At 41.0% G+C, this 27,775-nt stretch overlaps 1 protein-coding gene across 2 annotated transcripts in view; it reads left to right on the top strand.

The window, feature by feature from the left end:
- The window catches only part of C6H10orf67 (chromosome 6 C10orf67 homolog), a 105,466-nt gene that overhangs the window by 13,561 nt on the left and 64,130 nt on the right, over nt 1-27,775 (top strand). For both annotated transcript variants that reach the window (XM_060192641.1, XM_060192640.1), the window contains exons 2-5: nt 4,090-4,210; nt 9,804-9,947; nt 11,820-11,894; nt 25,095-25,250. In XM_060192641.1, the coding sequence (XP_060048624.1) occupies nt 4,090-4,210; nt 9,804-9,947; nt 11,820-11,894; nt 25,095-25,250 (496 nt within the window). The remainder of the gene's footprint in view (nt 1-4,089; nt 4,211-9,803; nt 9,948-11,819; nt 11,895-25,094; nt 25,251-27,775) is intronic.

The following is a 27,775-nucleotide window of genomic DNA, read 5'->3' as shown; positions in this document are numbered from 1 at the left end:
AAGGAAATAAGGCACAGAGAGGCTATGTAATTTACAAGTTGCCACACAGCTAGGGTTCTTTTAATTGAGGTTGTGAACTTTCACCCACTGGTGCATTAAATATTGGGCATTGCAGAAAAACATGTTTCAGAGCTAATTGAGTGAGTGGCATAGTGAAGTCATCAGTCACAGTTACTTCTATCCTGTTTAAAGGCTCATCTTTGTCCTCTGCCTGTCTCGTGTTCACCAGCCTATGGCATTTCTTGGTGTCACAAGCACATGTAGCAATGTCCAGAGTCACAGAGGGAACCTCTCTTCTGGGGCTCCTGTGGAAAGAGTAAAAGGCTTTCGCAATGTCCTGCAATGTCTTTCTTTATATCACACTCACTAGAGCCAAGTTCTACACCCAGCCCTTACCTATCCTCCTGCCGGAACAGGACCACCCATTCTGAGGCCAGACAAGCTCTATGATTGGCTCTGAGAGAGAGAGAGAGAGAGAGAGAGAGAGAGAGAGAGAGAGAGACCTGTGCAGGAGATAAAATATCAGACCCTGAAGTAAAAAAAAAAAAAAAAAGATTGGGGGGATTACAGGGATCACCTTCAGTGTCTGGTCCTGCAGTTCAGCAGACCCGACAAGACAGAAGAGTAGTCTTTGGTTCCTGCATGGAAAAGCCGGATGACTTTGCTTGGGGTTTCAGGCTCTTTTTTTTTTTTTTTCTTTTTTCTTTTTTTAGCTGACATTTTAGAAACAGTTATGGTAAGGTTGGTTGCATTGATGGAGAGAGTGTGTCCAGAAAGTTGCTCTTCTTATTACTGTTTGCGAATCCTGTCATTAAGGGTCTGTGGATGGAATTTACAAATGCTGCTTGTTCCCAACCTGCTCAGATTTCTCAGAAATAGGTTTGAAAAATTGGGGCCAGGTGGTGGTGCACCTGGTTGAGCGCACATGATACAATGTGCAAAGACCGAAGTTCGAACCCCTAGTCTCCACCTGCAGGGGGATAGCTTTGCAAATGGTGAAGCGGTGCTGCAGGTGTCTCTCTTTCTCTCTCCCTCTCTAGCTCCCCCTTTCCTCTCGATTTCTGGCTGTCTATCCAATAAATAAATAAAAATAATTTACATTTAATACAGCACATTTTATATCTTAAAATAGTAGTTTTCAGATTTTTTTTGCTTGTTTGTTTCAGGGCCTCTGCTTTATAGTCTTAAAGATTGTGGGTAACAGTCATCATTGTGTTCATAGTTACCATATTCAAAAATTTAAAGACACTTTAACTCATTCATTTAGAGTAAGCGTGAACTAACTATTTATATGTTAATATAAATAATATATTTCCAGAAAAAACTAATGATCATGCAGCCAGACAGTGGCACACTCAGAACGAACACATATTACCATGCACAATGACCTGGGTTCGAGGCCCTGCTCCTAACTTGCAGAGAGAATGTTTCATGAGTGGCAAAGCAGATCTACAGGTGTCTTTCTCTGTCTCCCTCTCTCCTCTCAATTTTTGTCTATCTAATAGAAATAAAAAAGAAAAGAAAAGAAAATCTATTCGTTGTGCCGGCACTGAGCCACAGTGATAACCCTGGTGGCCAAATAAATAAATACAAGTTTAAAAAGTAATAATAATAAAAACTAGTGATTGAGAGGTGGTTCAGTTAGAGTTTAGAATATGCACTGTGAGGGTTACAGGTTCAATCCTCAGTGCTGCCTATTCCAGAGTGATGCTGTGGTCTCTCCCTCTTTCTCTTTCATGAAATAAATATATAAATCTAAAAAGTAAGGAAAAAACTAGGTGTTTATTAAAATAATAAGTATTAATGAGAAGAGTGTTATTGTTTTTACACTTGGCAAATCTTTTCCATGCCTGTCTTAATGGGAGACAACTGAGTCCTTGTTTTTGCTTCTGTGCTTGTCATGCAGCCACAGAGCCTCAGAACCTTTGGAAAATTCCACAGAACACTTGGGAGTGCATGGCAGTAGGGAAGGCAAGTCATTTGTTGTTGTCAGTGCTTCACTGCTCAGAGCTGACTTTTTTAGACAGAGAGAGAGAGAAGGAGAGGGAGAGGGAGAGGGAGAGGGGGAGGGGGAGGGGGAGAGGGAGAGGGAGAGGGAGAGGGAGAGGGAGAGGGAGAGGGAGAGGGGGAGGGGGAGAGGGAGAGGGAGAGGGAGAGGGAGAGGGAGAGGGAGAGGGAGAGGGAGAGGGAGAGGGAGAGGGAGAGGGAGAGGGAGAGAGGGAGTGGGAGAGGGAGAGAGGGAGAGGGAGAGGGAGTGGGAGAGAGGGACAGAGGGAGTGGGAGAGAGGGAGAGGGAGAAGGGGAGAGGGAGAGGAAGAGGGGGAGGGAGAGGGAAAGGGAGAGAGGGAGAGGGAGAGATAGAGGGAGAGAGGGAGAGGGAGAGGGAGAGGGAGAGAGGGAGAGAGGGAGAGGGAGAGAGGAAGAGGGAGAGGGAGAGAGGAAGAGGGAGAGGGAGAGAGGGAGAGGGAGGGAGGGAGAGGGAGAGAGGGAGAGGGAGAGGGAGAGAGGGAGAGAAGGAGAGGGAGAGGGAGAGAGGGAGGGAGAGGGAGAGAGGGAGAGGGAGAGGGAGAGAGGGAGAGGGAGAGGGAGAGAGGGAGAGGGAGAGAGGGAGAGAGGGAGAGAGGGAGAGAGGGAGAGGGGGAGAGACCCAGCAATAAAGCTTCCCTCTGTGCCAATGGGGATTGGGAATTTGGACCAAGGTTGAGCAATGTCATAGCAAAGTAGGTGCTTTTCCCAAGTGGGCTATTTCACCAGCCTGGAAAAATTATTAATTTTCTTATGAAGATACTTTTGATCTTGTAGATTCCCTGAAACTCCTCAGGTCACACTTTGAGAAGTGCTACTTTTTTTTCATTCTTTATTGGGGGGAATTAATGGTTTATAGTCAACAGTAAAATACAGTAGTTGGTACATGTGTTAACATTTCTCAGTTTTCCATAAGACTCCACTCTCCCACCTACATGGTCCTCTGCCATCATGTTCCATGACCTGAACCCCCCCCCCCACCAACACCACCACCAAGAGTCCTTTACTCTGGTGCAATCCAGCAAATCCAGTCCAAGTTCTGCTTTGTATTTTCCGTTCTGTTCTTACTTTACAACTTCTGTATATTAGTGGGATCATCGCATGTTCATCCTTCTCTCTCTGGATTATCTCACTTAACATAATTCCTTCAAGCTCCATCCAAGACGAGGTGAAGAAGATGAATTCACCATTTTTAATAGCTGAGTGATATTCTATTGTGTGTTGAGAGCACAGCTTGCTCAGCCACTCATCTATTGTTAGACACTTGGGTTGCTTCCAGCTTTTGGCTATTACAGATTGTGCTGCCATGAACATAGGTAGGTATACATGGATCTTTTTGAGAATGTTTTCTTTTTTTTTTTTAGATTTTTTAAAATTATCTTTATGTATTTATTGGATAGTGACAGCCAAAAATAGGGAGGGAAGAGGGTGACAGAGAGGGAAAGAGACAGAGAGACACCTGCAACACTGCTTCACTGCTTGTGAAGCTTCCCCCTTGTATGTGGAGAGTGGGGGGCTCAAACCAGGTGCACCACCACCACCCACCCCTGTACACAGATCTTTTTGGATGGGTGTGTTGGGTTCCTTAGGACATATCCCCATGAGAGGAATTGCAGGGTCACAGGGTAGGTCCGTCCACTTCTAGCCTTCTCAGAGTTCTCCAGACTGCTCTCCACAGGGGTTGGACCAATTGACACTCCCACCAGCTATGCAGGAGGGTTTCTTTGCCTGAGAAGGACTACTTTTAAGCATTTGGGGGAGGGGTAGATATGTCAGTGCATAACCTACAACAGCTTCAGTGATACACAGGTAAAGTTGTACATGAGACAATAAAAGGTGGCTTAGAAATTGATCACATCTCAGAAGATAGACTAGACCAGGGAAGTTGATAGGTCAGCAGAATTCCAATGATCATCCCAAATCCTGAGCTGATAATTTTCCTCATTCAGGAATCCCTTTGAGTTCTTAAGACATAATGTAAAATACACAAAAGTAAACACAGTAACATGGGTTTTAAAAGAAATACCTGTTTTATAATGAACATATGATTTCCATGTTTTTCAGACTTAACATTTCAGATGATTTGAAGATTGGATTTTTCAGTACAGACCATGCTACTCAAACAGATTGTAGTGAAATTTTGACTCTGAAACAGTTGAGTTCTTCTACTGAAAAGCTAGTACAGGTAAATCTTAATATATTTTTAGAAATTTGAGTTAATGTTAAATATTATTTGCCATTATGTATAATGAATTCTTTGATGGAGTGAAAATGGTTAAAAAATGTAAACATTAGCATTTTTGACAGAACTAAATGACAGGCATATTTTTAAAAGTTAACATAAAAAATTTATTCGATGCCACCTTGTTTAGGGAAGTTTTTAAAAATATTTTATCTACTTTTATTTTATTGGATAGATGTAGAGATAAATCAAGAGGAAAGAGACCTGCAGCACTGCTTCACTACTCATGAAGCTTCCTATTTGCAGGTGGAGGCCAGGGGCTTGAACCAGCTATCAAATGTGTGCTATCAACCAGGTGAGCCACTATCTGGCCCTGGGAAGAACTTCTTTTAAAGATAAGTTTATCAGAGAGAGGGAGGGGGAGAAGAAAGGAAAAGAGAGGAGAGGAGAAGAGAGGAGAGGAGAGGAGAGGAGGGGGAGGGGAGGGGAGGGGAGGGGAGGGGGAGGGGAGGGGAGGGGAGAGGAGGGGAGAGGAGGGGAGAGGAGGGGAGAGGAGGGGAGAGGAGGGGAGAGGAGAGGAGAGGAGAGGAGAGGAGAGGAGAGGAGAGGAGAGGAGAGGAGAGGAGAGGAGAGGAGAGGAGAGGAGAGGAGAGGAGAGGAGAGGGGAGGAGAGGGAAGAACTATGGAATCACTCAATGGTCAGGAACAGAACTCAAGACCTCATGCTTGAAAGTCCAATGCTTTATCAACTGTGCTACCTCCTAGGAAGGAAATATTTTGCTACTTTCTTTGGAATTCTATTGACATCTATAACAATCTTCTATCTATGAAAATAGTGCCATTGTATATTTTAAAAAATTATATCACAGGGTGGGCAGGTGGTAGCGTGGCGGATTAAGTGAACACTTGGCATGAAGAGCAAAGACCAGGGCTAAGATTCTGGTTTGAGGCCCGGGCTCCCCACCTGCAGAGGGGGGATTGCTTGACAGGCGGTGAAACAGGTCTGCAGGTATCTTTCTCTTCCCCTCTCTGTCTTCCCCTCCTTTTTTGATTTCTCTCTGTCCTATCCAACAACAATGACATCAATACAACTATAATAATAATAATAACAACAACATAAACAACAAGGGCAACAAAAGGGAAAAAAATTATACCACAGATTTTGGCACATAGAAGACTGTCAGGAATAATAAATAATCATGTCACCCCTGATACAGATTTTTATTAAATCTTGGTCTTCAGTCATAGTTCCTCAATTTTTTTTTTTTAGCAAATCAATGAAACACTTCATATCATCAGATAATAAGAATTATTACTAAAATCCCTAATCCATAAAAGTGGATAGGACACTATTTTATTTTAAATATTATAAAATAATTTAAATTTGTTTAAATTAAAGTATTATTTGACTTCGTTTCTATGTTTTTTTCTCTCAGCCCTTTACTTAAATACCCCTTTTAATGAAACATTTTGGCCTTTTCAGGTCTCTTACTTCATGGTAAATAACTCTGTACATAACTAACTCATTTGATCTGTATATACCAGGAGGTCTGTGGTGATCTTTAAAGTGGAATATCTACGTTAGAGACTGTATGTATGCACTAGTTATTTGAAAGGTGTCAAATTGCCCTGCTTAGAAAATAAACCAGTGGCTGGGGAGATAGCATACTGTTTGTACAAAAAGACTTTCACACCTGAGGCACCAAAAGTTCCAGGTTCAGTTCCCAGCGCCACCATAAACGAGAGCTGAGCACTCCTCTGGTAAAATAATAAACTAATTAAAATAAATCAAATTACACTCCCACTAGTCACTCTTGAGACTCATTTTCTCCTACATACTTGCCAATTTATTGCCCTTCTTTTTTACCTTTTCAGAAAAGTTTACTAACTATTCCTTCGTAAAGGAGCGTGTCCACGTGACTAAGTTATGCTCAATCGAATTTCAAGGGAGATGTTATTCAACAGCTTTGGAGACCCTTTAGGACACATAGTCACTGCACTTCACTGCTCTCTCCTCCTCCTCCTCCTCCTCCTCCTCTGCTCCACTAGCCCCTACCCTCTTCATCCTTCTCTCCTTCTCCCCCTCCCCTCACTGCTGTGTCTGGAACATGGATGCCACTGTTTGAGCCTTACATTTATGACAGTTGAAAGCAAAGTAATAAGACAGATGGATCTTTGGTCATTCCCCCCACTGCTGCCTACACAGATTCTTGTGAAAAGAGCTTTCTCTTTCATGTCTCTCTTATTAGGATGCTGTACTATAGCCGAACCAAATTCAGACACAACTAGCTTAAATCAGATTTGGGATACTTCTGCATCTAACTAACTAATGAAAATCATTTTTAAAAATGCATCATGAAGGCCAGGGAGGTAGCTCAACAGCAGAGTACATAAAAGCATCAAATAAAAATGCAAAAAGAGAAGAAAAGAGAGAGAGAGAGAGAGAGAGATCTAGCAGAATATCATAAAAGGCAGAAAAGTGTCTTGGTCTCTATCTCTAACTAAAAGTATCTTGAGGGGCCAGGCGATGGCACACCTGGTTAAGCACACATAGTGCTATGCGCAAGGATATGCACAAGGACCTGGGTTCAAGTCCCCGGTACCCCACCTACAGGGGAAACACTTCACGAGTGGTGAAGGAGGTCTGCAGGTGTCCATCTTTCACTCTCCCTCTCTACCTCTCCCCCTCTCAATTTCTCTGTGTTTAAATGAAGTGAAAGGGGTTGGAGGGGAGAGGGAAAAATGGCATCCAGAATAGGTGGATTCATAATGCATGAGTGAGAAACTCAGAGGCAAACAGACAAACATGTATCTTGAATGACTGGAAGACTGGACTTAAATGTTTATCATGCCTACTTAGATGACTATATACTCATATTTTTTCTCACTTTTACCTGACAATGTCATGAACTTCAATTTTTGACAAGCCCACTGGACTACATACAAATTACTTATCACATTTTGGCATTCTCTATTTATTTTTATAAATACTTATGAACTTATTTATTTCTTCATTTATTAGATAAAGACAGAGATAAATGGAGAGGGGAAGGAGAGAGAAAAAGAGATACCAGCAGCTCTCCTTCACCACTTGCAAAGCTTCTCCCTGTAGGTGATGACTGCAGAGAGGGAACTCGGGGCTCAAACCAGGATCCTTAAGCGGCTCCTTGCACTTCCTACTATGTGTGCTTAACCCGGTGCACCACCACCCGAGCCCAGTCATTTCTATTTGTAATTAATAGTGGCTTCCATATATTTTTATGACTAGATATTTTCAACTGTTTTTTTTTCTCTTTGCTACCCCGTAGACTTTGAAATGTAGCAATTTTTACTAGTATTTAGGTTTAGACATTCTAATTTTCCTTTTTTGTTGTGTTGACTTACTGTTTAGTAAGTTTGTTAGGTTTCTAAACATGTCTTCGAATTATTGCTATGTTGTTGATTTCAAACTTCAGTGCCTTGTTATCAGTGAGTAATCCTTGTGAGACAAATTATTTGCTGTGTGTTGCAATTCATATGGAAGCTTTGTGTGAGGTCTCGCATACTGTCAGGGATATGGGAAGTGAAAAATAGTATTTGTTAATTATTGTTATTGTTGGATAGGACAGAGAGAACTTGAGAGAGGAGGGGAAGACAGAGAGTGGGAGAGAAAGATAGACACCTGCAGATCTGCTTCACCATGTACAAAACAATGCCCCTGCAGGTGGGGAGCCCCGGGGCTCGAACCAGGATCCTTGCTCTAGCCCTTGCACGTGGCACTATGTGCTTTTAACCCGGTGCACGACCGCCTAGCCCCCAAATCTTTAGTTTAATTTTCATTCTTCCTAGAAAGAACCTTTGATGGCTCTTTGATCAAAGATCAAAATCTATTTACTGTAATATGGTTAACACATCATATAAAATGTAAGGAGTTTGCAACTGGATAGGCCAATCAAGCACTCCTCCTTGCCCTTCATGCTATGGTTATCATATTTGTTACAACCACATACATTGTACATTCAAGTTATAATGTTCAGTTCAAATAAAACTATGTGTTTTAAATTAATAAGAAGCAAAACTGATGTTTTATATTTACCTGTTATTTCCAGTGCATTTCATTCTTTCTTAAAAATTTTCTAATTCATAATGTTTCTCTTTAGCCTAAAGAAATTTCTTTGGTAATTCTTGTGCTGCAGGTTTTTGGGTAACAAATTCTCTTTATTATTTAAAATGTTTTTTTTTTTTTACCTTAAATGTAGAATTCTGATGTGTTTTTTTCTTTTCACTTTGAAATTGCTCTTTTGGTTTCCATAGTTTCAGACAAGAAAATATTGACATCTAAATGAAATGTTCCTCTCCTCATGTGATTATTTTCTGTTCTGACTGTGCTCATTTTTTCCCTTTTCATCAGCTTGATTATTATGTGCCTGGCTGTGGTTCATATGTATTCACCCTACCTACATTATAAAATTTTCTGTCTTTTACCAAATTTGAGAAATTTCCCACTTTTATGGCTTTGAGTATTGTGCCCAAGCCACTTTCTGTCCTCTTTCTCTGCAACTTCAATTACTTTGTACTGATTCTTTCATTATTGACTCACCAGACCCTGAGTTCTGCTTATTTTTCATTATGTGTATTCCTGAGAAAGGGAGAGAGGGATCAGAACAGTGCTCCGTCACTTAAGATGCTCCACTTGGCTTTGTCTTTTTTGGTTTGGGGCAGTGCTAGGAATCAAATTAACTTAGCACCACACACATGCATATCTCTACACCTTTTTTCGGGGTTCCACCATTCCAGGCCAATTTTTTTTCCAGACAGAAACAGAGATAGAGTAAGAGAAAGACAGCATAGCAGTGAAGCTTCCTTCTGTGTGGTGGGAGCTGGGCTTGAACCTGGTCATACATCCCTCTTTTTTTTTTTTTTTCTTTTAATTGAAAAATCTCTTGTTCTCTCTTTTCTATGGCTCCATTTTTGAAGTTCACATACTTTCCTTCTCTGACATTTTGAATCTTCTGTTAAACTCTGTTGAGGGTATTTTATATTATTATTTCAGGTATTTGTAACTCTAGAAATTACTTTATCATGGTTGCTAGTTCTTTGTTGATGTCCTTTCCTTCCCAGTTATTCCACATGTTTCTCTTAACTGTATCGTGTGTAGTTACAGTAGTTGATTTAAAAACCCTAAAACTACTAATTCTGACATTTGAGTGCTATTGGTTTTGGTGCAGATCATCTTTTTACTTGGAACTAAATCATGATATTTTCCTGGAATTTTATATATCAGGTGATTTGGACTCTATTCTAAATATTGTAAGTGTTATGTTCTGGATATTGATATATATTCCCCCTGAGGACTGTTGTTAACATGGTATTTTGTTCTGCATAGAAAGACAGTGCTAGGAACCCTCTCTCCCTGAATTTATTGAACGGTAAGTATACTTAATCTGCGTAGTAGATTACATGGGATGCCCCTGATGTACACAGGTGTCAGAAAAGCTTGAAAAGCAGGACAAGCCTCTGGCTGGGTTCCTCAGTCATTTATTCCCAACTTGGAAGCTCACTGCTATTTTTACACAAAGACTATTTACTCCTCAATACTGTGTTTTCCTATTTTCAGACTGTGAAATCCCTTCAGGTGGATTTTGGGTTCATCAAACAGTTGCTTCAGTTGAAGTTTGAGGATCGACTGAAAGAGGAGTCTTCCAATCTCTTCACCATTCTGCATGACAGGATCCGAACAGTTGAAAAACATTACCAACAGGTAAGGATTCTCCCATGTCCTGTTTTTGTGTGTGGACTGAGCTTGTGCCTAGATGTATATGTACTTCAGTCTTAAGTTTGGCAATTTACAAGAGCAATTAAATTTGCGTTTCCTGGGTCTCATATCATAACTAATGCATATAAGTTTACCATGTGTCAAGAACTTTCTTGAGCACTTTGCATACAAACTCATTTAATCCTTATACTGGCCTTACAAAGTTAGTACCATTGTTACCTCTCTTTCATAGGTGACAATCTGAAGCCCAGATAGGCGAATTAACTTGCTGAAAGGCCAGTTAAAAACCAGCAGAGCTTAAGTGTCAGGCCAGGTATTTGGATGCTTGTAACTGTGATTTGCATTCCCTGCTTTAGCCACCTTTTGTTGACCCACTATACCAAGTACAATGATAAGTATTTTAAGTGCATTTCTCCTTTGTAAAAATAAAGTCCTGGATGGCTCATTTCTGTTTGAGATCTTAGATATGGGAAGATTCTGTATTCAGAACTGAGGTCACCAAAAGGGAAGGTGGCAAAGACTAGAAGGGGCGGCAGGTTCAGTAGTCTGTGCCCAAGGGAGAGTCGCTCTGTGGTTTATGTGGTGGCAAAACTATGTAGAAGAAAAGAGAAACTGAACTCCTATAACACAGACAATCATGCAAACCATTATTGCCTCCAAAAATGGGCAAATAAAAAATAATAAATGCATCTCTTCTTTACGGCCTCTCTCCCTCCCTCCCAATAACCCTAAAATGGAAATCCTGTTATCTCTGTTCTATAAAGAAATGGAGCCACCCAAGTTAAGTAACTTGCTTAAGGTCAGACAGGAAGTAGTCATAAATAGTAAAGTCAGAATCAGTCTTGTTTGTTTGTTTATATACCATGCTGGAAACAAAATGGGTATTAAAGCAGGGATATTCTAGGCACACTACCCGCCATTGCTGGACTTAGCAGGCAATACCAAACTATCTGATTAATCACAAAAGAGGTATAGCTTGTGAATTAGCTGTTCTAGATTTCTTCTCATGTGCATTTCCCAATCAAAAGGTATAAGGGCCAGAAGAAGACTTGAGTTAGAAATAGATTTTACTGCTCAAAAGTAATTTCAGATAACAAACACAATAATATGCATCGTAAAATGAAGTGTTCAAATTATCTATGGTTACTAGATCCCATGAGCTCTCTAGTGCTTTTGGTGAAATTAAAGTGAAGATGGGTGTGTTGTAATAACTGGGGCAGTTCTCTTAAGATCTGGTTGATTTGAATGAAGGTTTTATACTGAGTACCACCATAGGAAGTGTGAGAGTTAGAATTTGGAGTTATACAATGGTGTTGAGACAGAAAAGAGACAATGACAGTAGGCAGGGAGAGGGACGCCAGGCAGAAGACCAAAAACTCTTCGGTTCTTATGTCATCAGAAGATACTGTGCTCGAGATGTTCCAGTGAGCCAAGCAGATAACACTCATGAAGCTGCACTACATGCCACACACCCGGCTGCGCAGAAGACAACATCTCCAGACAACCATGAAAGGCACCATATCAGGAACTGGAAAAATATGAGCAGAGCCTGTGAAGTCTCTACCTAGACTGAAGAGATAATGAAGCTCTTTATAAGGGACCCAATTTCTGCCTAATGTGGGCAACTAACTCGAGGACCCCCTCCTGTTTCTTTGTGGGAGCCTCTCTTCTCCTTCCCTCTTATCCCTTCCCTCTGGGAGGCTACTCTGCCCCTGATAAACTTGCCTTGTAAAACCTCAATGCCTAGTACTCTTTCTCTTTGTCAACCTTGGTGACCACCACCCATCCTGGGTACACAGATCACAGGAACTGGAGAAATCGACAGTAGTGCTCATTCTAATTGTTTTTGGTTTGCAGAATGAGGATATGTTAAGAAAATGCTACAATCAGCAGTTGGCCGATGCCATCGCTTTCATCAAAGGAATGTACAAGGTGGGTGTTATGTGTTATCATGGGCATAGTCAGCTCAGAGTGGGGCTCACCTAGGATACCTGCCTGCTGCCTCAATTTCTAGGTCACTAAAGAGAGATTAGGACCATAACTGTTTACACTTACCTTATGTTGCCAAAATAAAACATTGTGATACCAGATATAGCTTTCCAGAGACTGGAAAATTCCAATCTGACCTCCAAAGCACCGGGCATGTAATGACCTCCAAAGTAATCCGGGCATGGTTGGGAGCATATAGTTGGGTAGAAATGCCAGTCTGGAGAGTCTGATGACCTCTGACCTTTGATGGAGTGCTTTTTCTAATGACAGGGACATTTTTCTCTGTCAGGCATGGCACTTTCCAGTTGCATGTAGTGGGGTCAATGGCTATTCTAGTTGCATGTAGTGGGGTCAATGGCTATTCTAGGCTATTCTAGCTGTCAATGATTATTCTAGGCTTACTAAGGACCTTATGCTCCTTAGCATTATAGCTACATAATCTCATCTTTCATTTCAATAAGCTTCTGCGATGTGGTATTTTATATTTTATTTATTTACTTTGCCACCAGGGTTGTCACTGGGGCTTAGTGTTATATGTTATACTTATTTATTTTTAACTTTTAAAGTTAGTTTTTATTTTTTATTGGATAAAGACAGCCAGAAATTGAGAGGGGTGAGGTAGAGAGGGAGAGAGGCAGAGAAACACCTGAAGCACTGTTTGACCACTTGCAATGCTTTCCCCCTGCAGGTGGAAACAAGGAGGCTTGAGCCCGGGTCCTTGTGCATTGTAATATGTGCACTCAACCAAGTGCGCCAACACCCGAACCCTATATGTGATATTTACAAAGTATTTTATATTTACAGTTGTGCTCTGATTGTGTGTATCTTTTCCTATCACATTTCTTTTTAATAGTTCACTTCCTGCCCCATGCCTCTGCTCTGTGCCAGATGGGAAGGCTTCTGAGGTAGAGGTGTCCTCTGCCTCATTCACTTCCGTGTCCTGCCTCCTAACACTGTGCTTGGCTCATAGTTAGCAACCAGCTACTAGTTCTTTTCTTTGTTTTCTTTCTTTTTCTTTCTTTCTTTCTTTTTTTAGCTCCTTTGCAGTTAGTTTCACCTTCAGTGTGCTGACCACTGACTTTGATGTTGTCCAGACACTATTAGTTCTTAAATGCATGGATGGCTATCTGTACTTGTGGCAGACTCCTGTGACTCAGTGGTCATTTTCCTTCTTCCTTGGTTAATTAGCAGAAGTACTTCCTATGATAGATGTCAAAATGCTAGAAAGATATTTGTTTTCCAGCATTTTTTGCTTTATGGCACAAGCACAGGCCAGGCCAGGCCTCTGCAGGTAAGCTGGCTGTGAGACTTAGGGTAGAGATTTACAGGTATGGAGGTGGTGACTCTGATAGAGTGTAGGCCTGGCATGCCTATGGTCCCAAGTTCTATCTTGGTACCACCGGTGCCAAAGTCATGTTCAGGTTCTTCTTTCACACCTTTGCATTCACATTCAGTAAATAAATAGGTCTTTAAAATCACGTGGCAATAACTGTCTTCTAAGTCATTACTTTCTCTCAATGAAATCAATTATTTTATTGGCACCAGAGTTATCATTGTGCTCGGTGTTGGCACTAAGAATCTACTGCCCCTGCAGACATTTTTCTTCCTTTTTTCTTCTTCTTTCTGTTATACTTGATAAGACCGAGAGAAGTTGGCAGGGGAGGAGAGATGGAGAGGGAAGGATAGACACCTGCAGACCCTGTTCACCATTCATGTTGCCTAACTTATGGACATATCTCACCTATCTTAATCAGAAATTCTCTAACGTGCTTATAGTCCTTTCTGTCTTCAGTGGTTTTGGGGGACGCTGATGCACGTTTATAGCAAATATTCAGAGGATGTGGTACGTGGTTATCTCTCTCAGTCTCTCAATCTCTCTCTCTCTCTCTCGTGTGTGTGTGTGTGTGTGTGTGTGTGTGTGTGTGTGTGTGTCTAGGAGCACAAAGCTATGAAATGATTAAACGCGTAATATTCATCAATGTTGCATAAACATGAGCTGGTTAAATAGTCGTAGCCAACAATGTACTCATTGTGGTTAGTTGGTTTAGAAAATTAAAATTTGTTTTAATGATACAGACTTGGTTATTTGCAAGGATCTTCCCTTTGACTTACTGGCACCACTTTGATCCATGACCGCAGACAGCCTTCCCACTTCTGGCCACCCAGTTTGTTATGGCTTAGTCTAACAAAGAACAGAAATGTGTTGAAAAGAAAGAAAAGCAACCAAAAAAAATAGACTTTTGGTGAAGTAATTTCTTGGTTAAATGTAAATGACTCTCTGCTGCCCTCTGGAGGCCGGTTAAACATACAGGCACAGTACTTTTTCAACTACAGAGCTAGTTTCTAATTTACTTATTTTAAAAATAATAAAACTATTATTATTATTATTGCCACCACCATCAAGGTTTTTTCTGGGGATCCACACCTACATTATCCCACAGTTCCAATTGTTTTTCCCTTAAAGTGGAGAATGAAAAATAGATTGAGGGAAAAAGAGGTGAGACACAATAGCAATGTTCCACCACTTAGAAAGTTTCTGCATTGCGGTGACCAGGAGCTCAAGCCTGGGTCTTCGTGTATGGCAAAGTGTGTGCTCCATCAGTTGAGCTATGTCCCAGCTATCGTCCCGCCCCTGTCCCACTCATTATTTGGGGGGGGGGGGGTGCATTGAGACTGCGTCTGCAGGCATAATTCCACCACTTTGAATGGAGTCTTTTAAAAAAAAAAAAAAAAGAGAGAGAGAGGAATGAATGCTAAATTTTATACTCTATTGGGTGGCGGCTTATCTCTTGTCTTCAACTCTTTTTATTTATTGTGACTTCTGAATGAACTTAAAAGTTTCAAGTGTGAGTGATACTGCTGGACAGTTTCAGCACCCCAGGCCCAACTAATTTTTTGTGTGATTTATTTTTCATTTAGATATTTTGTGTGAGACTGAGGAGAGAGAGAGAGAGATGAGACACAACACAGCTCTGCCATCCATAGAACTTCTTCTGCTGCTATCCATGGTGCTTTTATGTAGTGCTAGGGTTCAAATTCAGGACATTATGATGGCAAGGTCTGTGCTCTACTGAGTCAGCTATCTCTTGACTTAAATTTACTTGACTTTTAAAATAAGCTTCTGTGTGACATACAGACCCTATTTGTAGATAAAATGTTTTCCAAAACTTAACATATTATTATTATTTTCTTGGAAATGTATAGCTTAAAATTAGATAAGTTAACAAGCTAGGTATTTCAGTTGCCTATAGATTTAGTAAAGAGATTCAGTAGCTTAAATATGTTTGAAAAGTCATAGACTGGTATGAACTTTCACATTAATATACACTTTTTAACATCAGTGGTTGAATTTAAATTTTTTAAAAATATTTATTCCCTTTTGTTTTATTGTTGTAGTTATTATTGTTGTTGTTACTTGATGTCATCGTTGTTGGCTATGACAGAGAGAAATGGAGAGAGGAGGGGAAGACAGAGAGGGGGAGAGAAAGATAGACACCTGCAGACCTACCTCACCATTTGTGAAGAGACTCCCCTGCAGGTGAGGCGCCGGGGGCTCCAACCAGGATCCTTATGCCAGTCCTTGTGCTTTGTGCCACGTGCGCTTAACCCACTGCACTACTGCCAGCTCCCTTTTTTTTAAAAATTTCTCATTGATTTATATATATTTTAAACTATGGCATGTTAATTTTTTTGAGAGTTTATTTGAATAAAAATCAATTGAAGGGGATCGGGCGGTAGCACAGCAGGTTAAAAAAAAAAGCACAAGGACCCGCTTAAAGATCCTGATTCGAGCCCCCACACCCCACCCCGGCTCCCCACCTGCAGGGGAGACCCTTCACAGGCAGTGAAGCAGGTCTGCAGCTGTCTATCTTTCTCTCCCCCCACTGTCTTCCCCTCCTCTCTCCATTTCTCTCTGTTCTATCTAACAATGACAGCATCAATAATTACAACAACAATAAAACAACAAGGGCAACAAAAGGGAAAATAATTAATAATAATAATAGTTAAATCAATTGAACTGGGAAACATCAAACCAGAAGGAGGAGTTAGAAGTGTTTCTCTATGAGGAACCTAGAGACAGACTTTTATAGAGGAATCGAGGGAGTGAAAACAAGGAAACTTCTTGCTAGACTTGGTTTAGCCTTCTGTGGGTCCATCTGTTTGGCTAGCTGGGATTGATCACCCTTAGGTTTTGGTTTTTTTCATCTCAAAGCATTTGTAGATTAGGTATTAGTTTGTTCATGCAGGCTGCTAAGGTTTAGAGCAACTTTAGTCTTGGGGATTCCTTATTTAACTAAACTAGCACTGGTCATAATTTATCAGCAATAAAGCTTATATCAAAGCAGACTTCCCATTTTAAATTGCTTGTGATTATGCTTAGTGATGAAAGGCAACTACTTGAGCGCAGGGGAGAGAGCACAATGGTTATACAAAAAGTTTCATGCCTGGGGGCACAGAACTTTGGTAGTAGGTGTGGTGTAAAGTACCCCTCTTATCCTATTGTTTTGTCAGTGTTTCCTTTCTATAAATAAAATAAATTTAAAAAACTATTTTCCTGTAATCTTATAATCTTGTAAACCATTATTTAGTCATTGATAAAAATGTGAGAAGATAAGGTGATTGAAATGTCAAAAAAAGTTTATTTCAAATCTACGCATGCTATTTTGTGGTTCTGTGTTAATATTATCTGTGAGTTTTGTGCTTTTTTTTTTCAATTGCTTTTTTCTTGTTCCTGATTTTGGAGGGAAAGCTGTCAGTTCTTTGCCTGGGCTATGATGTTAGCTGAAGGTTCGTCATGCACAGCCGTTACCATGTTGAGATACATCCCTTCAATACTTTATGTAGAACCTGTATCATGAAAGGACATTGAGTCTTGTCAAATGCTTTTTCTGCATCTGTTGAGATGGTCATATGACTTTTGTTGTTCCTTTTGCTGATGTGGTGTGACATGCTTATAGATCTGCATATGTTGAACCATCTTTGCATTCCTGTAATTAAGGTATCTTTGTACTTTTGAGGACTGTTGATGGGAGCAAGTGGGGAGGGGAGGCTAGAGAAGAAGGGAATTACAAGATGTTTAAATAGAGAAGAATTTACAAAGAAGTAAGAAAACCCTGGAGAAGCTTTGCCTGTACTGCTCTGCTGCACAGACCTCACTAGTTGAAACTAGCTGGAGCTCTAGCTGTGCTAGTCACCACCCTACGTGGCTCTGGTGATAATGTTATTAGTTATAATGAGACAGGGGTCAGTGCTTGGAGAAACTTCTTCCTTTCCCTAGGTAGATAATTAATGAAAGCAGTTGTCACTGAGTTCTTTACTATGGCCTAAGAGATGTGCAAAATGCTTCAAGTACAACATTCATAACTGTTTGATTCCTAAAATAATAGACTAAGATTAAAGGCAACAGAAAAGACACATTTCTTTTTATTTATTTATTTTTTAATGGCCATCAGGAATGGTGAATTTGTATTGCTGGCACTGAGCCCCAGTAATAACCCTGGTGGCAAAAAAGGAAAGAAGAAAAAGAAAAAAAGGACAAAAAAAAAAACCTTGTTATTAAAAAATTTTCTTTAGTGGATAACAACAGAAATTGAGAAGGAAGGGAAAGATAGGAAGGAAAAGAGAGACACTTGCCGCACAGCTTCCCTGCTTGGGCAGCTTCTCTCCTGCAGAAAAGACACATTTCATATGGTTTACTATCAATGCCTACTTTTTTGGTGCATCCACAACTGGCATTCAGAAGGAAATGGAACTAATTCCTCTTGTCCATGCTGTCACTCAGCTATTTGAAGATTCTAAAAGGCATGTCTCCCCCAACCCTTTGGCTAAGCCATCAATTCCTTAACTGGTCCCCTTAGAAAGGGAATTCTGGACTCTTCAGCATCCTGCTCACCCTCTTAAAAGCGCTCTGGGTTATTAGTACCTTTCTAGCATGTGAAATAAATTTTACGAAAGACCACCAGGAGTGCCCCCCTGGCGACTGAGGAAACACAAAACCCTGGCAACACAAAATCAGCTCACCTTAATTCTAATGACAGACCACAGTGAGTAGAAAGAGGTTGCATGATGGTCTTCTGCCTATGTATTTTTTTGTATCTATTTTTTTTGCAAAATAGAAATAAAGCAGGAGGGGGCAAGTGGTGGAGTACCATGCTAAGTGCATACAGTACTAAGTGCAAGGACTGGTACAAAGATCTGGAATTCCCAACTGCAGAGGGGATCCTGCTTCATTCCTGGTGAAGCAGGTCTGCAGGTGTCTTTCTTTCTGTCTCCTTCTCTCTCAATTTCTCACAGTCCTATCTAATAAAATGGAAAAAATGGCTTTTGGGAACAGTAGATTTACAGTACTATTCATGACACTGTATTAAAAAGAGGCTGAAAGAGAAAAGGTCGTAGGTGAAACAACAACAACTGATTTATTTCAAAGGTAAGAGTTCCAAATCAAATCACCCCAAAGTCACCTTGATGCAAGGAGCACCCTCATTACCTTGCCACTGAACTGTTACTTTCTTACCTGTCTGGTCTCACTAAATTCATTTGTCTGCCCAGTCAAATGGTTTCTCTTTAAAACATACATTTCATCACATCCTGTCCCTGCTGAAACCCCTTCAGTACCTCCCACATACCTATAAAATTACTTTTAAGTCCTTGTTTGGCATGGACTCAGAAACCCTTACACCTCTCCACTCTTATCTCCTTCCATTCCTTGGCCCAAATCTCACGCTCCTGTAGCACTGAGCTGCTTGCATCCACTTGCCTCCTTCTGTACACTTTGTTACTAATCATACCCATGGAATTTTCACATCTGTCCCTTCTTTCTGGGAGTGTTCTTTTGCTCCTGAATAGTTGACACATTAAATTGTATCTGTAACTCTACTAGGGGTTGGTTTCCACACTAGACTTTCTGTTTTGTAGAGCAGGGATTGAGTCTTGGTCACCTCTGTATACAGTCTGTTCTTATCAGAGAGCCTGACACATAATAGGTATTTGGCAAATGTTTACTGGATAAAGAGCTGAGTGTAACCTTGCAAGGTGTCAAGAGAATTTGAGCAACACTATGGTTCTGAAGCTAGCTTCTGAATTCCTGCTATAAACTCATTAGACCAAAAGTGGTACATGTAGGTGAGGCTCTGTTCTTTAGTTGTTGGTCCATCCACCGATTCTGAATTTACAGCAGAGACAGAAACAGTTCTTGTACTCACGGTGTTTGAAATCTTGTGCAGACAAGAGAGAAGAAACTTGGCAATGGTGGTATGTAATAGAGGTCTGTGCCTAATGTGCGCAAGTGTTTTGTTTGCTCCGGCTGAAAAAAAAAAAAAAAACAGTGAGAGATAATACAGGCAAGTGAAGCTAAGGAATTTATACTTTATCTCCAGGACATCAGAGTGATATCATCAGAGAATTTGAAGCCTTTTTTAAAGACATGCTTTGATTTGCAACCTGGAAAGATAAATGTCATTGGAGTATTTATGAGACAAATAATATTCCTCTGTTCCACCCAGACTCTGACCTAGTTGAAAAATAAAATCAAGGAGCCAGCAAAAGAGATCATCTGTGTTACTGGTAGAACAAGTAGTGACTGCGGGATGCCCAGATTGGGCATCTTGGGCCCCATTACAAGAATAGAGGGTTGGGTGTGGGCAATGTGTAGGCAGGTAAAGCCCAAGTCAAATGTTCTCACCATTTCGGATTAAAAGACCCATGGCAGCTCTCGTGCCTCCTTCCCTTCTCAGCAGTGCATGGTCAGGAAATTGGTTCCAGGACTAAAGTGTGCTGAGCATCATGGTAACTAGCTTTCTCACCAGGGAAAGGATATGGCCGGAGAAGGGCGTTCCGGAATTCTGGAGAAGAGATTGGCTTCACTAAATGCTATGGTGCTGGGTTGGATTTGGTGGGGTGGGCCGCTATAAAAGTATGATCTTTAGATGTAAACATTGTATTAGGCAGGTTTATCCAGAGACCTTGAGCCAATAGCATGCATATCAAGAGTGAGGGAGTGAGGGAGAAAGAGAGAGAAGAGACTTTTGGCTTGGCTCATGTGATTGTAAGTTGGAACACATCTGAAATCTGCAGGTTCATGGCAGGTCAGCAGTCAGAAGACCAACAGAATCCCACTTTCCTGAGGCTCTGAGCGTACTCGGTAGACTTCAACTACTGGGACCAGGCTCACTCACTGTATGGAGGGTAATCTGTTTAACTCAAAAGTCTACTGACCTAAATGTTAATCTCACCTACAACAACCCTTGTAGCAGCCCCCAGGCTTGGCATTTAAGCACCCCCTCTGGTTGCTGTGGCCTGGGTGGAAGAGAAAGCCAGGTGTGGTCGTTCTTCCTGACAGGTTACCAAACCGCTGAAGGGAAAAGAGTAGAAATCTGATGGGTGGGAGTCACAGACTGCACTTTGCAGGGGTCTGTTTTTATTTTGGCTTTTACTTATCCTCCTCACTTTTATTCTACTTTGTTATTGAGTAGTGAAAAAAAAGAGGGGCCAGGTGATAGCCTACTGGGTTAAGTGCACATAGTATGAGACCCAAGGACCCGCACAAGGTTCGAGCCCCCAGTTCCCCACCTGCGGGGGGGGGGGTCATTTCACAAGTGATGAAGCAGATCTGCAGTTGTCTGTCTGTTTCTCCCTCTCTCTATTTCCCCCGCCCCAATTTCTCTCTGTCATATCAAATAAAATGGGAAAAAAAAATGGCGATCAGGAGCAGCGGATTCATAGTGTAGGCACCAAGCCCCAGCTATAACCCTAGAGATGAGAGAGAGAGAGAGAGAGAGAGAGAGAGAGAGAGAGGTAAGTGACATTTGCTAACAGTTCTTCTAAAAGACTTGAGGAGGCAACCAGATTTCAAGGGATGGCACAGAAAAACAGAACTGCCTTTGCCTATCTCCTCTCTGAGTCCAGCTCATTCAATAAACAACAGCCGAAACCTCAGAAAAAAATCCCTGGAGATGAAGAATCATGAAGCCAATGTGTCTGAACCTTAAAGTTATTTTATGAAAAAGTCCAAAAAGAAACTGTTTCTCCCAAAGAACTGTGACCCTCCCTGTACTGAATTCCAGAGAGGCCAAGCCCTGTGGAAAGGCGGGCTGGCCTGAGCACTGCCAAGTTCACACAGCATCTCAGCGCAGTTCCTGGTGGGATTTTCAATGAGCTCCTGGGGGTGGTTTTGTGTTGTGTTATAAAGGAAATGCCTTGGCCAGCCTGTCAAAAGCATCATTGTTTTGCTGTGTGTGTGTGTGTGTGTGTGTGTGTGTGTGTGTGTGTGTGTGTGTGTTTTTAAACTGTAAAATGAAGCCATCATATTCAGAGCATGATGAAATGAATGAGCAGACAAACAAATATAAGCAAAGTAGTCCAGGAAGAGCATTGACAGGATATAGAAAGAGCGTGGCAGGAGAAGGCAGGTGGGTGGGAGAGGAGCGCCAGGGCTCTCTGAAGCAGGGGACATCTGGTTTGGAACGATTAACAGTAAGAACAATGTGAAATGCTGAGATGCAATGCATATTGAGAGCTGATTGTCCTGCAGAGGCTTAGAATAATTTACCTGCACTAGCATACTTAATTCTCACAACAATTCCAATATTTAAATAATAGCTAGTATTATCAATCCCATATTGCAGGTAATAAAACTGAGGCATACTGTTCAGAAACTAGTTCAAGGTCATGTAACTGTTGGGTTGCCAGAAAAGTCATGAGGTTTTGTTTTGTATTTTTTAAAGATTATTTATTTATTTATTTATGAGAAAAATAGGGAGAGAGAGAGAAAGAGCCAGACATCACTCTGGTACATGTGCTGCCGGGATTGAACTCTGGACCTCATGCTTGCGAGTCTAGTGCCTTAGCCACTGTACCACCTCCTGGACCACATGAAGTTTTTTTTTTCCTATGCAAAAACACATCATGACTTCTTCTACAATCCAGTGTGAAGTGTCCACCAGGCTATCCAGCCCAAGTGTCATTCTGCTAGATTGACAAGCGCTTCCTTGGGGTGGAACTTCAAGTGCAAAAGCTGGAGGCCTGTGATAACATGGGACTTCTGAGCAGCTGGCTATCAGTCATTCTGATAAAATGCCCTATGTGGGTGAGAGACAGTGAGAGAAGACTAGCATAGAGAGTGTGTATATCTGGCAGCAAACTGTGGAGGGCACATTTTATACAGTGTGATAAGTGTTGTCAAAGAAATCATGGTAACAACTGGATCTAAACAAAGCAGGTTGGGTGGGGGAGACAGCATAATGGTTATGCAAACAGATTCTCATGCCTAAGGCTCCAAAAGTTCCAGGTTCAATCCCCCGTACTACCATAAACCATAGCATTGCTTTGGTGTTTCTCTCTCTCTCTCTCTCTCTCTCTCTCTGTCTCTCTCCATAATAAAATGTTTAAAAAGGAAGAAGCAAGTTATTGGCTGGGCGACAGCTGAAGTTACAAAATGTGTAGACTCCAGAGCAAGCTTTGAGGAAGAGGAAGCAGGTTTTAGTGTTGCACTCACTGAGCACAGTTAGGTTAATGTCAGAGAAAACAAACCGTGCATCTTTATGAGGGTGAACACTGGGCATGCTCAGTAGAAAAGCAAACAATGACCATCCAGCACATGCACAGAGGGTGGAGGAAAGGCATCCTCACTCACAGGCCTGCTACAGGGCTCCCCTGTGCAGTCTCCCCTGACCAGCCCTGCTTGGTATAAGGCCTGAAGTGCTTTCCAGTACCGTCTGTCTTGGTCCAGTCAAAGCCAGAAGAATGTAGCAGCCTGGCCTTCCAGAGAGGTGTCTTCACTCTCCAAACTGCGAGCCTCAGGCTAGTTTTTGTTTCTCTTAAACCTGGAAAGTCCATCTCAATTTTATTGGAGAAAAGCAGGTCAAGATTGCAAACATTTGGTTTGATTCAGTTAGGGAGTTGGAAGCTAGCCTGTGGAAGATGGGAAGAGTCATGTTTTGGGAAGGTGATTTTGGGCACAGTATGGGGACTATTTAGATGGTACAAAACTCATGGGCAGGTAAGTTCAGAGGTGATTACAGGGGGTGGGGAGACGCTCAGGGGCAGAGCACCCACCTTCCATGAGTGAGGCCCTGGGTTTGATTTCCAAATGCATATCATTGGAGGGACAGTATTCTGGTCTCTTTCTCTATCTCTCAATAGAATGAAATAAGATGTTTAAGTAAAAAGAGGCTATGATCATAATAGGCAAGCCAACAAGAAAAGGACAGTGATGGTAGAGAAGGAGAGGATACATTAAACAGATGTGTTAAATTGGTGAACGAGTAGAAGAGGCTTTAAATGACAGAACATGTATCTCTGGGAGTGTGAAAAGATGGCAGTGGAGATGGCAAACTTCCCTTGGACCTGTTGACTTTGAGGTGCCCAGCAACTCCAAGGGCACTAGTGGAATAAACATGTATTGACCATAACAGCTCATCTGAACTGTAGCCTTAGATAAGAACAGGTTAGATTGAATTGTTTTTGTTTTTGTTTTCTTCCCAGAGCAGGCAGAGAGTCTCTTTGCATAACAACTATGCTATCTACCCTTGCCAAGAACAGATTAGAATAGCTATCCATAACGGGGACTGTATCTTCAGGTCACCCAGTTAGAAAAGGTGGTATTGTCATGTGGAGTACTCTGTTTTGATTGTTCCTAGTACTGATGCAAACTTACATGTGGGCTATTTTGTTAGCACTGTGTGGACTATGTTCTTAGTTCTTAGACTTAGTTTTTCATCAATGTAATGTCATTCTTCTCAGTCAACCAGTATTTATCATACAACATTAGAGCAGTTTTATGTTGTATTTTTATTTTTTATTTCATCTTTATGTGCCACCAGGATTATTTTTTGTATGTATTTTTTTATTTTTATTTATTTTCCCTTTTGTTGACCTTGTTTTTTATTATTGTTGTAGTTATTGTTGTTGTTATTGATGCCATTGTTGTTGGATAGGACAGAGAGAAATGGAGAGGGGAAGGGAAGACAGAGAGGGGGAGAGAAAGATAGACACCTGAAGACCTGCTTCACCACTTGTGAAGCGACTCCCCTGCAGGTGGGGAGCGGGGGGCTCAAACCGGAATCCTTATGCTGGTCCTTGTGCTTCGTGCCACATGTGCTTAGCCCGCTGTGCTACCATCGGACTCCCCAGGATTATTTTTATTTCATTTTTATGTGCCACCAGGACCACAGGGGTCCAGTGCCTGCATGATGAGTCTACCACTCCCAGTGGCAGCCGCCACCTCCTCCCTCCCCTCCTCCTCTCCCTCCTCCTTCTCCTATTATTTTTTTTCCAGAGACATATATAAGGGAAGAGAGGAAGCAGACACCTGTAGCTCTGCTTCACTACTCATGAAGCATCCCCTCTGCAGTTGGGTACTGGGACCTTGAACCCAGATGGCTCATGGTAATGTGTGTGCTAGAGCCTCTACTACCTGGCCTCAGAATAGTACAAATCTAGCTCTCTGACAGATGTATTAGCAGAGAGCATAGGTTTCATTGTATTCCTGTATATGTAGTTGCCCAAATTCATTGCTAACAAGCAAAAGATAAAAATGAAACAATTCTGCAGTGCCCCCAAACAGTTCAAAGTGAGTGTTGTGGTTTTACATATCAGTGTTAAAAATAAGATGTCTATATGCTGAAACAAACAAGGGTATCCATTTTTTAAAGCATTTCTTACCTGTTTAGAGATTGTGATACCATTCTTCAGAGTAATGACCAGAATAGAGAAACACCCTAATATTTGAAATAGGATGTCAAGAAATGACACTCCCTTCTTTCCAGATCTCCATTCCAAATCACAGAGAAATTGAGTTAAAGTTAATGTTGTACCATTAGCGTGTACTTGCTATTATAACTATCTCCCTATCTAGAGAAGAATTGAAGGACACCCACAGTCAAGACATACATTTATGCTCAGGTCTTACTACTATTATTATGTGCATGTCAGACATAGAGAAATACATCATGCTTTGTGTGTTATAGGACAACCTTGCTATGGTCCTCACTATAAATAGAATCTTCAATCTAAACATAGTTATTTACTGAAAGTTGTGTGCAAGTTACAAAAAATAGCTTTGCAAGGCAATGGCTTAAACAAAGTATAAAATCACTTCTACTGGTGCTTGTGGATTGTCTGATTTTTAATGTTCCCTTCCCCCAGCAATACTTTGACCTGGAAGAAGAGAAGGCTCTTGCCCAGGACAAAAATGTGCGCAAGTTGAATAGTTTGATGAAAAAATTGAAGGAGAAAGATGACGTTATTAAGGACTTAAGAGAAGAAATAGAAATATATGAAGAACATGGATTTCAAAGACTTGTGAGTTAAAAACAAAGAATAATTAAGCATGACATATGTAAATTAGGTTACAGCTGTCTAAAAGTTTGTGTTAAGAACAAAGGAAATACAATTGATGTATTCTATGGGCTTCTCTCTACAACATAAAATCAGCCTTATCTTTTTTGATTCTATAGCACATTCTAGAAAGCCCATAGCCTTTGGAAATAGGAGCAAGATTATTGTTCTTAATTTGTATTTATAATGATAATAAAACAACCTACTTCCTGCCACAGAATATTTTTCACTCCAGAAGAGCATGTAAGTAGATTTCTGTTTAATTCAGAAAACTACCACTCTTTTTGCAGTCCAGATAGTTGAAGAACACAAAGTTAATTCCCTCTAAATCACAGATTTTCAAGAAGTCACCTTGAAACAGGAGGACCTTCATATTCAAAAAGGGTTTTCCCAAGTTCTTCCTGTTGCTGTGAGAGCCAGGAGCCGCTTATCTGCTTAGTCAAAATATCAGTGGGAACCAAAACAGAAAGCACAATGCAGAGGAAATAATCTAAGTGCCTGGGAGAAAAAAAAAATTAAAAGAGTCGGACAGTAGCACAGCGAGTTAAGTGCACATGGCACAAGGCACAAGGATCCGCATAAGGATCCTGGTTTGAGCCCCCAGCTCCCCACCTGCAGAGGAGTCGCTTCACAGGCGGTGAAGCAAGTCTGCAGGTGTCTATCCTTCTCTCTCCCTCTCTGTCTTCCCCTCCTCTCTTCATTTCTCTCTGTCCTATCCAACAACAACATCAATAACAACAACAATAATAACTACAACAACAATAAAAAGACAACAAGGGCAACAAAAGGGAAAATAAATAAACAAAAATTAAAAAATTAAAGAAATTAAACCAGAGCACTACTCAGTTCTGGCGTATGGTGGTATAGGGGATTGAACCTGGGACTTCAGAGCCTCAAGCAAGAGAGTCTCTTTGCACTTCGGAGCCTCAAGCAAGAGAGTCTCTTTTCATACCATTATGCTATTTACCCCCACCCCAGGAGATAATTTTAAGGACTCTGGAAAAGGTGAGACTCAGAAGACAAGTTCTTTCTCAACTCAAGTCAGCCCTGAGATATCTCCTGCCCAGCCATGTAGTCCCAAGCCTTAGAGGGACATTCATTACTAGAGCCTAAAATCAAGAAGAGACATGAGAGTAAGTAAGCCTAGCAGAGAACCAAACAAAATAATTTTATGCTGAGTGTCAGCATTAAGCACCTCATTAGTGGTGCTTTTTCTCACCAACAGCTCCATTTCCAGAAGAGGCAGCAGACAGGATGGTTAAGTAAGTACACACCCTCACCCAGCACACAAATGTTTGGGGAATGATGCATCAATTTATTAACACTAGGAAGAAGCACTTGTGGATTACTGGTCTCTGCATATGTAATCTATGGCTTATCTAAATCCTGCACTTAGAACTCCAAATTCAGAAGAGGGAGAGAATAGAATGAGTATAGTAACTAGAAAGGATTTAGATTTACCGATTGGTAAAGGAGTGTTTTCTTTGTTTAATTAATTTATTTTTTATATTTATTTGTATTCCCTTTTGTTGCCCTTGTTTTATTGTTGTTGTTGATGTTGATGTCATCATTGTTAGATAGGAAAGAGAGAAATGGAGAGAGGAGGGGAAGACAGGGAGAAAGAAAGATGGACACTTGTAGACCTGCTTCACTGCTTGTGAAGTGACTCCCCTGCAGGTGGGGAGCTGGGGGCTTGAATGCTTTGTTTGATTTATTAAAGTTATTTTCTTTTTGTCACTACTGGGGCTACATTTCTCTGGAATAACTTCAGAGAGAAAGAGAGATAAAGGGAGAGGAAGAGGTAGCATAGCACTGAACTTTCTTCTAGTGCTGTAATACTAATCTATTAAAATGCATTAGTATCTAAAAATATGAAGCCTGAGCATCTTCTCAGTAGTGTATTATTGTCATTAGTATAGATCTAGTAGAATTGATTATTAATCATTTTGTATGTTCTGATTGTCTAGGAGAAGGGACATTCATTTTTTTCCATTTATTTTTCTTTAATCTTCTCTTCATTCTTATTTTTGAAGAAAATAATTTGATGGAAAAGACTAAGAAATGGACAGTTTTGATGTTTAGTCCTTCTTTGGCTGAAGGTATCCAGCATAGATTGGCGAGACAGTATTAATGTACTTATTTCCCATTTGTGAAATGGGAAGTGACACCTGTCTAGTGAAAGGAATGATGGGAAGTTAGATTAAGTTGTGAGATTGCTCACTACTATTGAATGTGAACTGCTCTTTGAAGAAACAAAAGCATATAATCCTTGTTATCCTACAAGGGAACAAAGCAGTCCTTCCAGCTCTCTGATTTACACAGGATTCCCTTGTCCTCCAAAAGTAGGACATTCCTATCTGGCATGATTTGGTAAGTAATATTTTAGATTTGGAAATGTCACCAACAATTTATGTGCGATAACTGTTGAGCATTCCAAGACTCAAAAAATAACGTGATTTAGGGACAGCGCACTTTGAGACAGTCCAGGA

Source organism: Erinaceus europaeus, chromosome 6, assembly GCF_950295315.1.
Source record: "Erinaceus europaeus chromosome 6, mEriEur2.1, whole genome shotgun sequence".
NCBI classification, from domain to species: Eukaryota; Metazoa; Chordata; class Mammalia; order Eulipotyphla; family Erinaceidae; genus Erinaceus; species Erinaceus europaeus.
This window is presented reverse-complemented; position numbering and strand designations above follow the sequence as displayed.